At 38.9% G+C, this 13,549-nt stretch overlaps 1 protein-coding gene across 11 annotated transcripts in view; it reads left to right on the top strand.

The window, feature by feature from the left end:
- fryl.L (FRY like transcription coactivator L homeolog) overlaps positions 1 to 13,549 on the top strand; it is a 211,861-nt gene that overhangs the window by 118,406 nt on the left and 79,906 nt on the right. For all 11 annotated transcript variants that reach the window (XM_041588844.1, XM_041588838.1, XM_041588816.1 and 8 more), the window contains one exon: positions 12,465 to 12,518. In XM_041588844.1, the coding sequence (XP_041444778.1) occupies positions 12,465 to 12,518 (54 nt within the window). The remainder of the gene's footprint in view (positions 1 to 12,464; positions 12,519 to 13,549) is intronic.

Here is a 13,549-nt window from a genome sequence, read left to right as displayed (position 1 = left end):
TTAGTGTAATTTTTTTTAAGCATTTAGTGTCAGGCAGGGTATCCCACTAAAGGAGAAATTTACTAACCTGCGAAAATTCGCCAGCGACTGCTGCGCAACCATGGCTGCACTTCACAAGGTGGAAATATTAGCTATCATTATGTCGGCAATCAAAGAGAAGATTGAGCGCTAGCGTTCAATTATGCCTAGCGCAGAGGTCTTTGCTCAGGCTAATTTGCATAAGGCGGGAAATTATAAAGTTTAATGGACGTATTTGTTGTAGCAAATGCATTACATTACAGGGAACCTTAATAAAGAAAATAGAGTTGTTATAATGCCCTACACATGAGCCCACTGTATAGTTAAAGGGATACTGTCACGGGAAAAAATCTTTTCAAAATGAATCAGTTAATAGTGCTGTAGAATAGAATTCTGCACTGTAATCCATTTCTCAAAAGAGCAAACAGATTTTTTTATATTCAATTTTGAAATCTGACATGGGGCTAGACATATTGTCAATTTCCCAGCTGCCCCAAGTCATGTGACTTGTGCTCTGATAAACTTCAATCACTCTTTACTGCTGTACTGCAAGTTGGAGTGATATCACCCCTCCCTTTTCCCCCAGCAGCCAAACAAAAGAACAATGGGAAGGTAACCAGATAACAGCTCCCTAACACAAGATAACAGCTGCCTGGCAGATCTAAGAACAATACTACTATTAACTGATGCGTTTTGAAAAAAACATATTTTCCGATGACAGTATCCCTTTAATGTTCCATATGTTAGAAAATGTATGGGGGAACCTGGTTACCCAAAAAAAGGACTCTTGCAGGCTATCACTCTGAAAAAAGGAAAATACGCCACTTAGTGAATTTGTGGAGTTACGTCCATTCGCCAGAGCGAAAATTCGTTGTGCCTGGGGCCTTGTATAAGAGGAAGAATTGTCATTTAACATTGCTATTGCTTTCTTTCTTGTTCCAAACGGCCCAGTACATGGAAGCAGTTTGCCATACAAGATGACAGCCACCTAGTGAGAAGATTTGTGCTGATATTACTTGAATGGAGAATCTGTTTTCCTTTATTGGATTGCGGTTCTGCTTCTGTTAGGCTATAAAGAACCCAGGTGGCTGTTAAGATTGCCCCTTCTTATAGATGTCAGACAGGTGTCTGGCCTTGTGCATGAAAACCTTCCTTGTGTGTTTTGCACAAAAACATCATATAAAGATCAGTGATTAAAAACTGGGTTGGACTGGCTGGGAGACTTATGAGTGTACCTTGTGTTGCAAGTGCCAGAATGACTGTTGATTGCAGGGTTGATGCAGTATATTCTGTCCCCATGCCAAATTGTTCACCTTCTGAACACTTTTTTTCAGTATTCCCCAGAAATAAAGACTTTTTTTCTTTTTCAATTAATTTCCAATATCATCTTATTTCTTACCGTTTTTTTCAAAATCTAAGTTTAAGTTGAAAGTTAGTGTCTCTGGTGTTTGAGTCTGACAACTCAGTAATTTCTCGACTATTAGCAACTATTGTATCAATTCTAACATCTGCCTGTAATGAAACTCAGGGATTCTGCTCAGCAGGGAGAAAGATAAGAAATGTATCAACTAAATGTATCAATTTACAACAGTTTACAGGGTCGACGACCCCCCCCTTAGAAGGTGAAAAATTAAACTTCACACTTCAATGTTAAAAGAAATGGTCACACATAGAGTAATTGGAAATAGTCTTTATTTCTGGTAAACTATCTGAAACCAACTGAACTGAAAAAAGTGTTGGAAGGTGAACAACCCCTTCAACCCCAGAATCCTTCACGAAAGATTCGGCCGAATACCAAACCGAATCTGAATTTTCATATGCAAATTGAGGTTGGGAAGGGGAAATACATTTTTTACTACCCTGTTTTGTGACAAAAAGTCACTCGATTTCCCTCCCCGCCCCTAACTTGCATAGACAAATTTGGATTCGGTTCAGCCTGCCAGAAGGATTCGGCCGAATCCAAATCCTGCTGAAAAAAACTGAATCCCGAACCGAATCCTGGATTTGGTGCATCCCTACTTGGAACTTTTGCTAAATTACTTCTATAGAATTTGTTTTATGTGTATCTTACCTTACCTAAGGTGGGAGCATTGCAGAATCTCAAAGTGGGCTTGAACCCCAAAGAATCTTATTCTGAAAGATGAAAGATGTGGGAATGTGTGTTAGGCTAAATCCTGTGAATCTGATGGAAGGAAAACGTACTTAATAAATGTCTGTCCGTATAATGTAAAAGGTATTTTTGAAAACTTTAGTGAAATGCAAATTATAGAGACGTTAGAGGAGTGTATTCATGTTATGTCAACAAAAAACCCAAGATCCTATTACTAATGATCATGCTATGAAAATCAACTTTCTTGCACAATTCATTTTCACAATCACAACTGAATTCTGTGGCCCATCCCAGTTGTTCCAAAATACAGTTAATTCAGTAAATAAATTGCCAGCAATGAAACTCATTCATATATGTAAGTTCAACAGATCTTTAGTTCTATAAAAGCTAAAGGAAAACATTCTAGCAGTGTAAATGTTGGGTAAACTGCCAAATAAAGGTAAATGTATTTATAATGTAGCTATTCTGTTTATTTATTGTAACCGATGTCAGACTTGTGATATTCCACCTGCTGTTTTAATCCCTGCATTTGGTCTAGGTTTAAATTTTTTACTGACTTTTATGAATTCTTTTTTTTTTTTTAATAAATGCTTTATTAGCACCAAAAAAATACATACAAAATAGAATGAAACATGCCATACAATCATGAATAGGGTTACATATATAAATTGGAGTAGGTCTACACACATTCATCGACCTACCCCATTGGTCGAAATAATACAATAATCATCAGAACTCCCTAAACATTAAAAAGGTTACACTTTTCTTCCTTTGAGCGAATCCCATTGCCACCAGGATTGTATCAAATAGAAAATAAATTATTTTCTTAAAAAAAAGCCTCGGCATTCCTGTTGACCCCTTTTTTCTTTGGGGTCCCCTCTGATCTGGCTCTGAACATGATAAAATGCAGTAACTTGGTTACATTTCATTATCCATATTTGTATAGGACGTGCCATGTTGTATGATCCAGTGTAACCCTGAAGTGTTGTTGCAGAGAACAGCAATGGAGCAACTCCAACCTATTTGTATAATTTAAAAAACTGCCTAAAAATTATTCTTTGCAGTGGCATTACAAAATATTGTTGGCCATAGAGCAAAATCTTTAACTCTCAATTTAATGAGTTGTTCACTTTTGTGTTAAATTTTAGTATGATGTAGAGAGATAATTTGAAATTAGTTTTCCTTTTTTTATTATTTGTGGGGTTTGAGCTTTTTATTCAGCAGCTCTCCAGTTTGTAATTTCAGCAATCTGGTTGCTAGGACCAAATTACCTTAGCAACCTTGCATTGATTTGAATGAGGGATTGGAATATGATAGGAGAGGGTCTGAATAGAAAGATGAGTAATAAAAAGTAGCGATGCCATTAAGGAGCAGATTTATCAAGGGTCGAATTTCGAAGTAGAAAAAACTTCGAAATTCTAAATTGAATAGAATCCTCCGACGTTCGAAGTTGGAGGATTTTAGACATTGTACGATCGTATTCCAATCGTACTTCGAATCAAACTATTCGAATGATTTTATCGACGATCATACGATTTTCCCAAAAAATCCTTCGACTTAAAAAAAACTTAGCAAAACACACAGGAGGTCCCCCTAGGCTAAACAGCAATTCGGCAGGTTTAAGTTGGCGAAGTATTGTCAATGTTTTTTTAAAGAGACAGTACTTCGATCATCGAATAGTCGAACGATTTTATTTCAAATCTAAGGTCGAAGTATCCAAAAATTACTTCGAATTTCGAATTTTTTTACTTCAAAAATTCCCTCGAATTCACTTCGACCCTTGATAAATCTGCCCCTAAATGTGTAGCCTTAAGCTTTTTTTTTCGATGGGGTCAGTCACCCCCATTAAAAAGCTGGAAAGATTTAGAAGAAGGAGACAAATAAACGAAAATCTATAAAAAATAATAATGAAGGTCAATTGAAAAAAGTTGCTTAGAATTGGCCATTCTATAACATACTAAAAGTTAACCTAAAGGTGAACCATCCCTTTAAGGATTCTTACTGGATTCATATACTTTTTGTGGTCTCAGCAGTTACTGGGTCTTATTTCTGTATAGTTCTCCCATGGTTTGATGCACACAGAAATCGTTAGCTGTTATATAGTCATAAATATGGTACTGTTACTCTATGCATAGGCTGTTTTCTTTCATGAGCCCTGTATGTTATTGTAGTGCTGTTTTGGCACCAGTCAATGTCTGGGATATTCTAACCAAGGGCCTGGCCGCACTGCTTAAAGACTGCCAAATAATACACCAGGGGGCATGGTATTTTCATTGATGTCGCAGCCACTGTTCCTCTTCCTCTTCAGATACATTCCTACTGAAAAGGCTTTAATTAGTACTTTGTTGTGGAACATGTCCTAGAAGGCTCTGGTTAAAGGGGAACTGACACAACCAAGCAAATAATCATAGAAAAAGCGTATGCAAAGCAGGCTTGAGTTTATACAAAATTATATATTAAGGTCGGCTGCATTAAAGGGCCAGTGTTTTGGAAGCTGTGGCGATTTACAGTGCTCCATGACTATGGCTGAGGCAAAGCCCTTATGTAAATTGTTGCAAATCTTTGAAAGCAGAATGTGACTTTTAAATAATGCAAGACACACATTCAGTACAGCACAACTCCCCATACTGAGCACTCTGATCTCTCCTTGTCAGAAGGACTAATCGGCAAGATGATACCTCCATGATGATAACAGCCGCAACTGATGCAGAGAGCAAGGACAAGGCATGGGCTGACTCTTCCAAAGTCATTGAGTGGTTTTGATAGCATGGACCAATTGGCTTGGTTAAATTTTTGTTTTACAGCCCAGAGTGCTAGTTCTGTGGCCCAGTAACAGACCAGTATTCTTTGGTCAGCTCGGTTGCTCTGTATGTGAAAAACTGTAAATAAAGCCTTTGGTCCCTAATAAATAAATATATATATATCCTGTTGACGATCCCCTGTGCATCGAAATGCGTAGATGTGAATATGGAGAAATAAACTTTTTTGAGAGAGAGAGAAAGAATGCATAGATATATGTAATTAGAAATACATGGCAGTTTCTGCACATGTAACATTTGTTTTGTTAGGTGCATACCATTCTCAAACAATAACAACTGAGGTGCCTCTACACGTCATGGTCCTATATCTGGAGCCCAAGCTATTTTTAACAGGCACCAAAAAATTCTGGGTTTCCAGTCCCAGCATCAGCCTAGGCTGCAAGTCGCATTGCAAAGCTGTCTCTTTAAAGGGACAGTGTAAGCCCTTGTTTAACATGAGTTCAGTATGGAGAGTATGAAGCTAAACATACCTTTAGCCTGTTGTTTTAAGGTGGCCATACACGGGCCGATAAAAGCTGCCGACAGACCGTGTCGGCAGCTTATTGGCCCGTGGATGGGGCCCCCCGACGGGCTTCACCGATCGAGATCTGCCGAAAGTTGGCCAGATCTCGATCGGATGGGACAAAAAAATCCTGTCGGATCGCGGCCGCATCTATTCGTTGATGCAGTCCCGTGATCTGACCGCCCGTTAGGCATCATTAGGATCCGATCGTTGGGCCCTAGGGCCGACGATCGGATCAGCCCGATATTGCCCAAGGTGGGCATATCAGAGGGAGATCCGCTTGTTTGGCGACATTGCCAAACGAGCGGATCTCTCAGTGTATGGGCACCTTAATCTATGGGATTTTATTTTTTTGAGGTACATGGGGAAATTGAAGCTACTCTGTTTGTTCCCTGCGAGGTAGATAATTAGATCACCCCTCCCCACCGCATAATGGACTACGGCTAACAAAACAGTCACTGAGTGAAGAGAGAAGGGGTTGTATATGAATTGTCAATGTTGCAAGGGCCAAACATGGAGTAGCTTCAGTTTTGCTGTTTGACCTGTAGCTCAGGAAATCACAATGACCATACATTTTTCGTGATTAAAATAATAGGTAAAAAGTGTTCAACACACTGACCTAATGCAGCACCTCTCATTCTCAGAATGAAAGAGAGCAGATATCTTTGAAGGGATACCAGACTCGGATCTGTAATAAAGTGCAATATAGAAGATGAGCACATGTCGTGTCTGTCTGTAGCTGTCTGTGTATATATGAATTCCTGGAAGTAAACAGGAGGCTGAGTGGGACCAGCCCTTTTGTGAAGCAAAGACATCAACTGTGCATAAGAGAAGAAAATATGTAAATATCCACATTCCTGTGGGGCTAATTAGACGTCTGCCTGTACCTCTCCAGCTCTGCAAACAAGGGATTCAGGCAGCTGCTTCTGTGAAATCAAAGATCCACATTTTGGATGCATTTTATATTCTCGGGTTGTAGTTTTATATTGCTATATGATGAAATATAAAAATGATTAACATTTTAACTAACAGGTACTTCTACATGCAGGCTTCTTTTCTTCATAGCAAGCTTATTATTGGTATCTTTCTCTGGCTCTGTCATAGAAGGGTCCTCTTTTCTTTTCCCCCCATTATAACTAGACCATGGCATGTTTTATTCTAAGGGACACTTTACGGCACTGACACTGTGCTGCTCATTGAAAGGCTTGCTGCATCTCATGTTGCATTTATCCATTGTAAAATATATTGAAAAAGATTTTTGCTTTGTCTTTTGTGGAGAGACAGTGGGTTGTCTCCTTACAGTCTTACTTCCATCCAAGCCCCTTCAGTAAGTTTTACTCAAGCATAGAGCAGTCCAGTTTGGCAGTTCAATCAAATGTATTAACTAGCTGTGGTTGTATGTTTGGGGCCATGGTTTGATAATTTACTCAGGTAATGACCCTCATCCTTGTATGTGGTCTCCAATCGCCCATTGACAATGATATTTGGATTAAACATTATCTAATGTCAATTAAGGGAACTTTGTGTTGTTTTATATACATGCCTGGTGGGACAACCTGCTTGACTTTGAGCTCTGACAGACCTAACAGTTCAGTTTCCCATCTCTGTTCTGAAATATACACACCAGCCATTCTACATATGGTCTGGCGAGTCCAAAGAGGGCCACCAAGTGCATTTGTTTTTAGAGGGGGTCAGTGACCCCCATTTGAAAGTTGAGAAGAGTCAGAAGAAGGCAAATGAAAAAACTAAGAAAAAAAGAAAAGTTGCTTAGAATTAGCCATTCTATAACATACTAAACTTTAACTTGAAGGTGAACCACCCCTTTAAGATCTCAAGCCCACTGTGCAGCTATCCATGGCTTATAGTAGGCATAGCGGCTGCCCTTGGTCCAAGGCAATTCTACAGATTCTGATAATGTAACAATGCTGTACTGGTTGTCAGGGTAAAACTGGAGCCACAACAATTTATTTGCACCATCAGGTTTTTTTTTTTTGGGCAAATGGTTATATTGAGAGGCACTTAGTTCTAAAGCCCTTTTTTTTTTTTTACAGTAAATACCAAAACATAACAATATGTAGAAATCCAGGTTTTTTTTTAAAGGTATGGTTAGGAGCATAAGTACTAAAGGGTAAAACACCAAACATAATTAGGGATCTATATGACTATTAGCCATGAAGGCAATGGAACCTATAGGCTGCTTTTATTTGTTAATTATCCATCCCTGTCAGTATTTTCCCTATGTGTGCATGCTCAGTCTTGCTGCATAAACAATATCTAACAGATCCCCAGAGCTGTGAGTGTGCAGTGAGAAGCCCATTAGGCAAGTAATGCGGGTCTTGTTTCCTCTGATGCAAACACATTATCTCAGCCCTTCCTTAAGGCCTCTGGGGAGATGTCAGCCTTCCTGTAATTTTGATTCTCATGCATTATGGTTTTAAATAGTCTCTTTCCCGTGTCCTATATCTATTCCTATGCAGTCTCTCAGTGTGTAGACATACTTGTCTGAGTAATGTAGTGGAAAGCAAAAATAAAATGAACTATGACAGTCTGTGGCCTGGTGCATTAAGTGGTGCACTGGCAGCACAGAAATGAGAAATCGCTCCCCATTTACATCAAAAATACACAGTTTCCCTTCCCTGTAAACGATCACAGACGCATTCTGCACGTTGGAGGCCAGACATTTCGGTTCCAAACCCAGAAATTACAATGTTAAAAAGATGTTGGTATGTAATTGGCCGAAACAGGGCCAGCACTATAGCAGTGAACACTTTTTATTTGGTCATCTAAAGGGAGCACAATATACATATATAACAGTCTAGCAAGGAGACCACCTGGCCATGCGCTAGTTTTGTCAGTGTAATCGGAATGTCGGATTGTTTGGTCAATACAGTTGGGCTCATTCACGTCTGCATGTGCAGTTGTGGTCCCGTAAATTTCCTTGCAGTCAGTTGCATGTAAAACCACTTTCATTAAAGGTACTTGTGCTTCTTGTACATTCAGGGCCGGATTTGTGGAAAGGCCACCAAGGCCCGGGCCTAGGGCTGCAGGATTTAAAGGGGCGGCATGCTGCTCAATCACACCCACATTTTTCAGAAACACTGGGGATGCACAGGAGATATGATAGTTTTTTAAAATTTATTGTGTACAAATACCCATTGCTCTGGTCCCACTGACCAAAATGTGCCCAAATAAGGAGGGGGCGGGCAGTGGGCCTAGGGGCGCCCGCTATGTAAATCCGGCCCTGTTTACATTCTTACATAGGTATTGTCGGACTGGAGTATCCGTGGCCTACTGCAACTGTCACCTCCGGAGCCCCCTACTCCAGTTGCAAAGCTCTCCGCCAGACTATACTTCTAACCCCCCCCCCTTTCTGCACCATTTGGCATGATTACTAACATGGGAGATAAATATGGATGTTGCCTAAAGCAACCAATCAGATCTGCTTTTGCTTTTGTTTTCTAACTTGTAGGTGAGTGTTTAAATCTAATTGCTGATTGGTTGCCATCGGAAATCAGTGGAGATATTTATCTCCAATGTTAGTAAACATGTCCTCATGTTCCAGTTTCTTGCGGCCGTGATTTGGGGTGGAAGAGGAGCGTCTGGCTCAAAGCAGGGAGTGGCCTGGGTCGGCGGAACCCACAAGGCGCAATTGTCGCTTACTAGGGGAAAACTGGAAATGACACAAGGCAGACTTCAATTGTGGACAATTAGCCATGAAACACAGGCACAGTTGTATCCATTTTGCAGAATCACACAAAATAGAGGGTAGGTTTAGAGCAATTGCATTGAAAGAATCGTCCATTTGTATCCATTCTGGGAAAAAAAAGTGTATTGTGTGGGAAAAAACATGGCAATTGCAATTGAAATAGCACTTTGTGTTGCCTTCGTTAAGTGAGTGTGCTCTAGTACATTTACTTGTATCTTGTAACATACATACATTAGGTTAGGGGCTGCCTTGGAATGAAAGCACTTGTCTGTGACCTTGGGACTTTCCATGGTCCTAGAATTCTTATAATTCTTATTATTTACAGTAGAGGTACAGGTAAAGGATCTGTTATCCAGAAACCCGCTATCCAGAAAGCTCCAAATTACGCAAGGTCCACCTCCCAAAGACTCCAATTTATCAAAATAATCAAATTTTTTTTAAAATGATTTCCTTTTTTCTTTGTAATAATAAAACAGTAGCTTGTACTTGATCCAAACTAAGTTATAGTTAATCCTTATTGGACGCAAAACCAGCCTATTGGATTTACATGATTGTTTACATGATTTTCTAGTAGACTTAAGCTGGCCATAGACGCAAAGATCCGATCGTACGAATCAACGTAAGATCGGACTTTCCATCTCCCGACCCTCCACTAACCATAAAGATCAAAGTCTTACCATTCCGATCAAATAAAGTAGTAAAAGAACAGATCAGCCGATGTTCTGCCCCTGACAGCAATCGTACGAAAGTTATGTCTGACAAAGCTAGTGACAGTCTCCCACTGAAAATCGTACGATCGGCAATACACGCAGAGATATTATCGGCAGCCGACAGAAATTTACTAACCTGTCCGATCGACCAAACGACGATCTCCGCCGGACGAAAAATGTCGGGACTCTCCACACACGGTCTGAAAATTGAACGAATCCACAATTCGTATGATCGGATTGTTGCATCTATGGCCAGCTTTAGGGCATTCCAAATTATGGAAATATCCATTATCCTGGAAAAGCCCAGGTCCCGGGCATTTTGGATAACTGTTCCCATAACTGTATTATTCACTTTGGTTTTTGCAAGATCTGGAATCAACGAAACCGTTAAAAGGGTGGTTCACCTCTAAGTTAACTTTTAGTAAGTTATAGAATTGCTAATTCTAAGCAACTTTTCAATTGGTTTTATGACTTCTTATGACTCTTTCCAGCTTTCAAATGGGGGGGGTCACTGACCCCATCTAAAAAACAAATGCTCTGTAAAGCTACACATTTATTGTTATTGCTACACTCCTCTATCTATTGAGTCCCTCTCCTATTCATATTCCAGTCTCTTAGTCAAATCAGTGCATGCTTGCTAGGGTCATTTGGTCCCTAGCAACCAGATGGCTGAAATTGCAAACTGTAGAACTTCTGAATAAAAAGCTAAATAACCACAAATAATAAAAAATGAAAACCAGTTGCAAATTGTCTCAGAATATAACTCTCTTCATCATATTTAAAGTTCATTTGAAGGTGAACAACCCCTTTAAACCTTGACGGAACAGACTCCAAAATCTTTCTCGCCATCTGAATTTTAGGACCTGAACAAATAAAGTCTGTAAATGCTACCGTTAGCTCACATTTAGATATGGCTTGGGTGCTAGACAATATAATAAATGAAAGGAAAGCTGCAGTGATGTACATCAGCTCTAATGAGTCGAGATAAATGATCCATATTATGTTGTAGTCTGACAGCGTATGCTTGGACGCTTGTGCGTTTCCATCTTTGCACTACCAGCATTTGCAGAGTTCAGTCTTTGTTTTCGGTGCTGATCAGTGCTAGATGTATAAAAAGACAATATTATTTTTATCTGGAAAAAGCAGCCTTCCCACACAATAAAATTTCTCATTGACCTTTATATGTTTCTGGCTGACATTTCCGCAGTTTGTGGATGATAAAAGAAAGGTGCAGTGTTCAGTCATCACTAAGCTATATCTGTGCTGAATAGTCGTATGAAAGACGCAAGCACCCCACCACCTCTCGTCACCTTGTCATTTTCTCCCCAGCAGATGGACCATAGCACCTCTCACACAAAAGAGCTTGTTAGGTGAGCTAGACAATGAACACTGGGGGCTTGCAATGCTCTTCCACCACTTGCCCTTATTAAAGTAGAAGGAAAGCTACAGAGGCAGTTTATTGGCAATAGATTAGCCACAATAGTGCAAGCTATAACACTATATTTATTCTGCAGAATGCTTTACCCTACCTGAGGAAACCGCTCTAGAAACTCTCTCTGTTTAGGATAGCAGCTGCCATATTAGCTTGGTGTGACCACTTCCTGTGTGAGTCTCTCCCTGCTCACTCATAACTGTGGGCTCAGATTACAGCAGGGAGGGGGAGAGGGAGAGAGGAGCAAACTGAGCATGCTCAAGCCCAAGCCCTGGAGGTTTATGCTGAAAACATGAAGTCTGATACAGAAGTCCATGGGTACACAATAGAAGGAAAGAAGGTGGAGCAGCATTATTTTCAGGGTCTACTGGTGTATTTATATAGACCTTTCTGATAAAGCTTACTTATTTTTAGCCTTTACTTCTCCTTTAAGAATTCTATTGCATTGGTTATTTTAAAAGACATTCATCTTTCTTTTCTTCCCCCAAGCCCACAGATCTAGTTAATTGCTAATTTTGTATTTATTTTTCACCCACCCAAATACTTTTTCATCCAAACTAGCTAAAATATATTTCTGGGTAAAACACTGGTTGATCTGGAAATACACAATCAATTTACATATAGGGGGTTATTTACTAAACTCTGAATACAAAAATCCGAAAAATTTGTGTTTTTTTTTTTTTTATAAAATCAGACTTTTAAAGAAATCCCAAATTTTTCGGAATTTATTAAACCCGGAGTATGGAAAAGTCTGAATCTGAAAATCCGGCATCTCAGACCTGTCGAGGGTTGCATAAAAGTCAACGGGAGAAGTCCCAATGATTTTTTGATGAGCGCTGGGTTTTGTGCAATACCCCGAAGTTTTCAGAAAAATGTGTGAAATTCATGGAAATTGGATGAAAAAATAGTGAAAATCTGATTTTTTTTCCGCAAAGCAAATTTTCGGGAAAATGTAATGATAAATAAGCGTAAAAAACCTGAGCAGATTTGATCGGAGTTTGTAGCAGAAAATATTGAGATAAATTCAGACTTTGATAAATAACCCCCTAAGTATTTTTGTCATTATTAGTTTTTGCAATGTAATGTCCTTGCCTATGTTTTATTTATAGTTTTAGCAAGTTCTGCCTTTTTTCTCATTCTGATACTTTTCTCTTAATTTTTTTTCAGGAAAAGCCTTTATCAAGATCTCTTCAAAGAGGTGAAGATCTTCAGTTTGATCAGGTAACATTTTGTATGTCTATATATGTATGTATACACACACTGTGTATGTATATACTTAAAGCACAAAATACAGCAAGCCCTGCCATCAGGAACTTGTTTTTGCCAGGGGGACCACTGTGGTATTTTGAACATTGATCTAAATTGTATCAATAGAGGTATGGGATCCATTATCCAGAAAGCTCCGAATTACGGAAAGGCCATCTGTCATAGAATCATGTAAAAATTCTTTCCTTTTTTTCTCTGTAATAATAAAACAGTACTTGATCCATTGATATAATACTTGATCCATTATCCAGAAAGCTCCGAATTACGGAAACGCCATCTCTCTTAGAATCATGTAAAAATTCTTTTTTTCTCTGTAATAATAAAACAGTACTTGATCCAAACTAAGATATAATTCATGCTTACTGAAAGCAAAACCAACCTGTTGGGTTAATTTAATGTTAAAATGATTTACATTTACATGATATAGTAGATTTAAGGTATGAAGATCCAAATTACAGAAAGATTCATTATCTGGAAACCCCCTGGTCCCAAACATTCTGGATAACAGGTCCCATACCTGTTTTATGTCAGTGTGGAATCACTGTGCCACTATTTTACTTTATACTGTTTATCCCTACACTTACCGTACCTAAGAATTTGTTCTTGACATATACAGCATAAATGCACTTTTCTATTAGCTCAATTTATTTTATAGAATTATTGTCCTGCCATATTCATATTTAACAACATTTAAGGCAATAGAAATTGAATTAAAATCTATATTTAAACAGACATGAAGGTATGGGCGCCTTGCTTATTTGCTGTATAAAGCATGTCTTGTCTGCTGCCCTGATTGTAATTAAAAGGATAATGAAAACGGCAATTTAAAAAATGATACTGTTGTTTTTGTAATCAATGAAGAAGACCTAAAACTAAGAACGTAGGCTAAGAGGAGCCATTCATGAGTGTAGATATCCACAGGCATATTTTGAGTAATTCTGCATATCGGAGAGAGTACAATAAGATACATTCTGCCTTAAATGTGC

The sequence above is a fragment of the Xenopus laevis genome, chromosome 1L (assembly GCF_017654675.1).
Source record: "Xenopus laevis strain J_2021 chromosome 1L, Xenopus_laevis_v10.1, whole genome shotgun sequence".
Lineage (NCBI taxonomy): Eukaryota > Metazoa > Chordata > Amphibia > Anura > Pipidae > Xenopus > Xenopus laevis.
The sequence above is the reverse complement of the archived record's forward strand: the minus strand, read 5'-3'. Positions and strand labels throughout refer to the sequence as shown.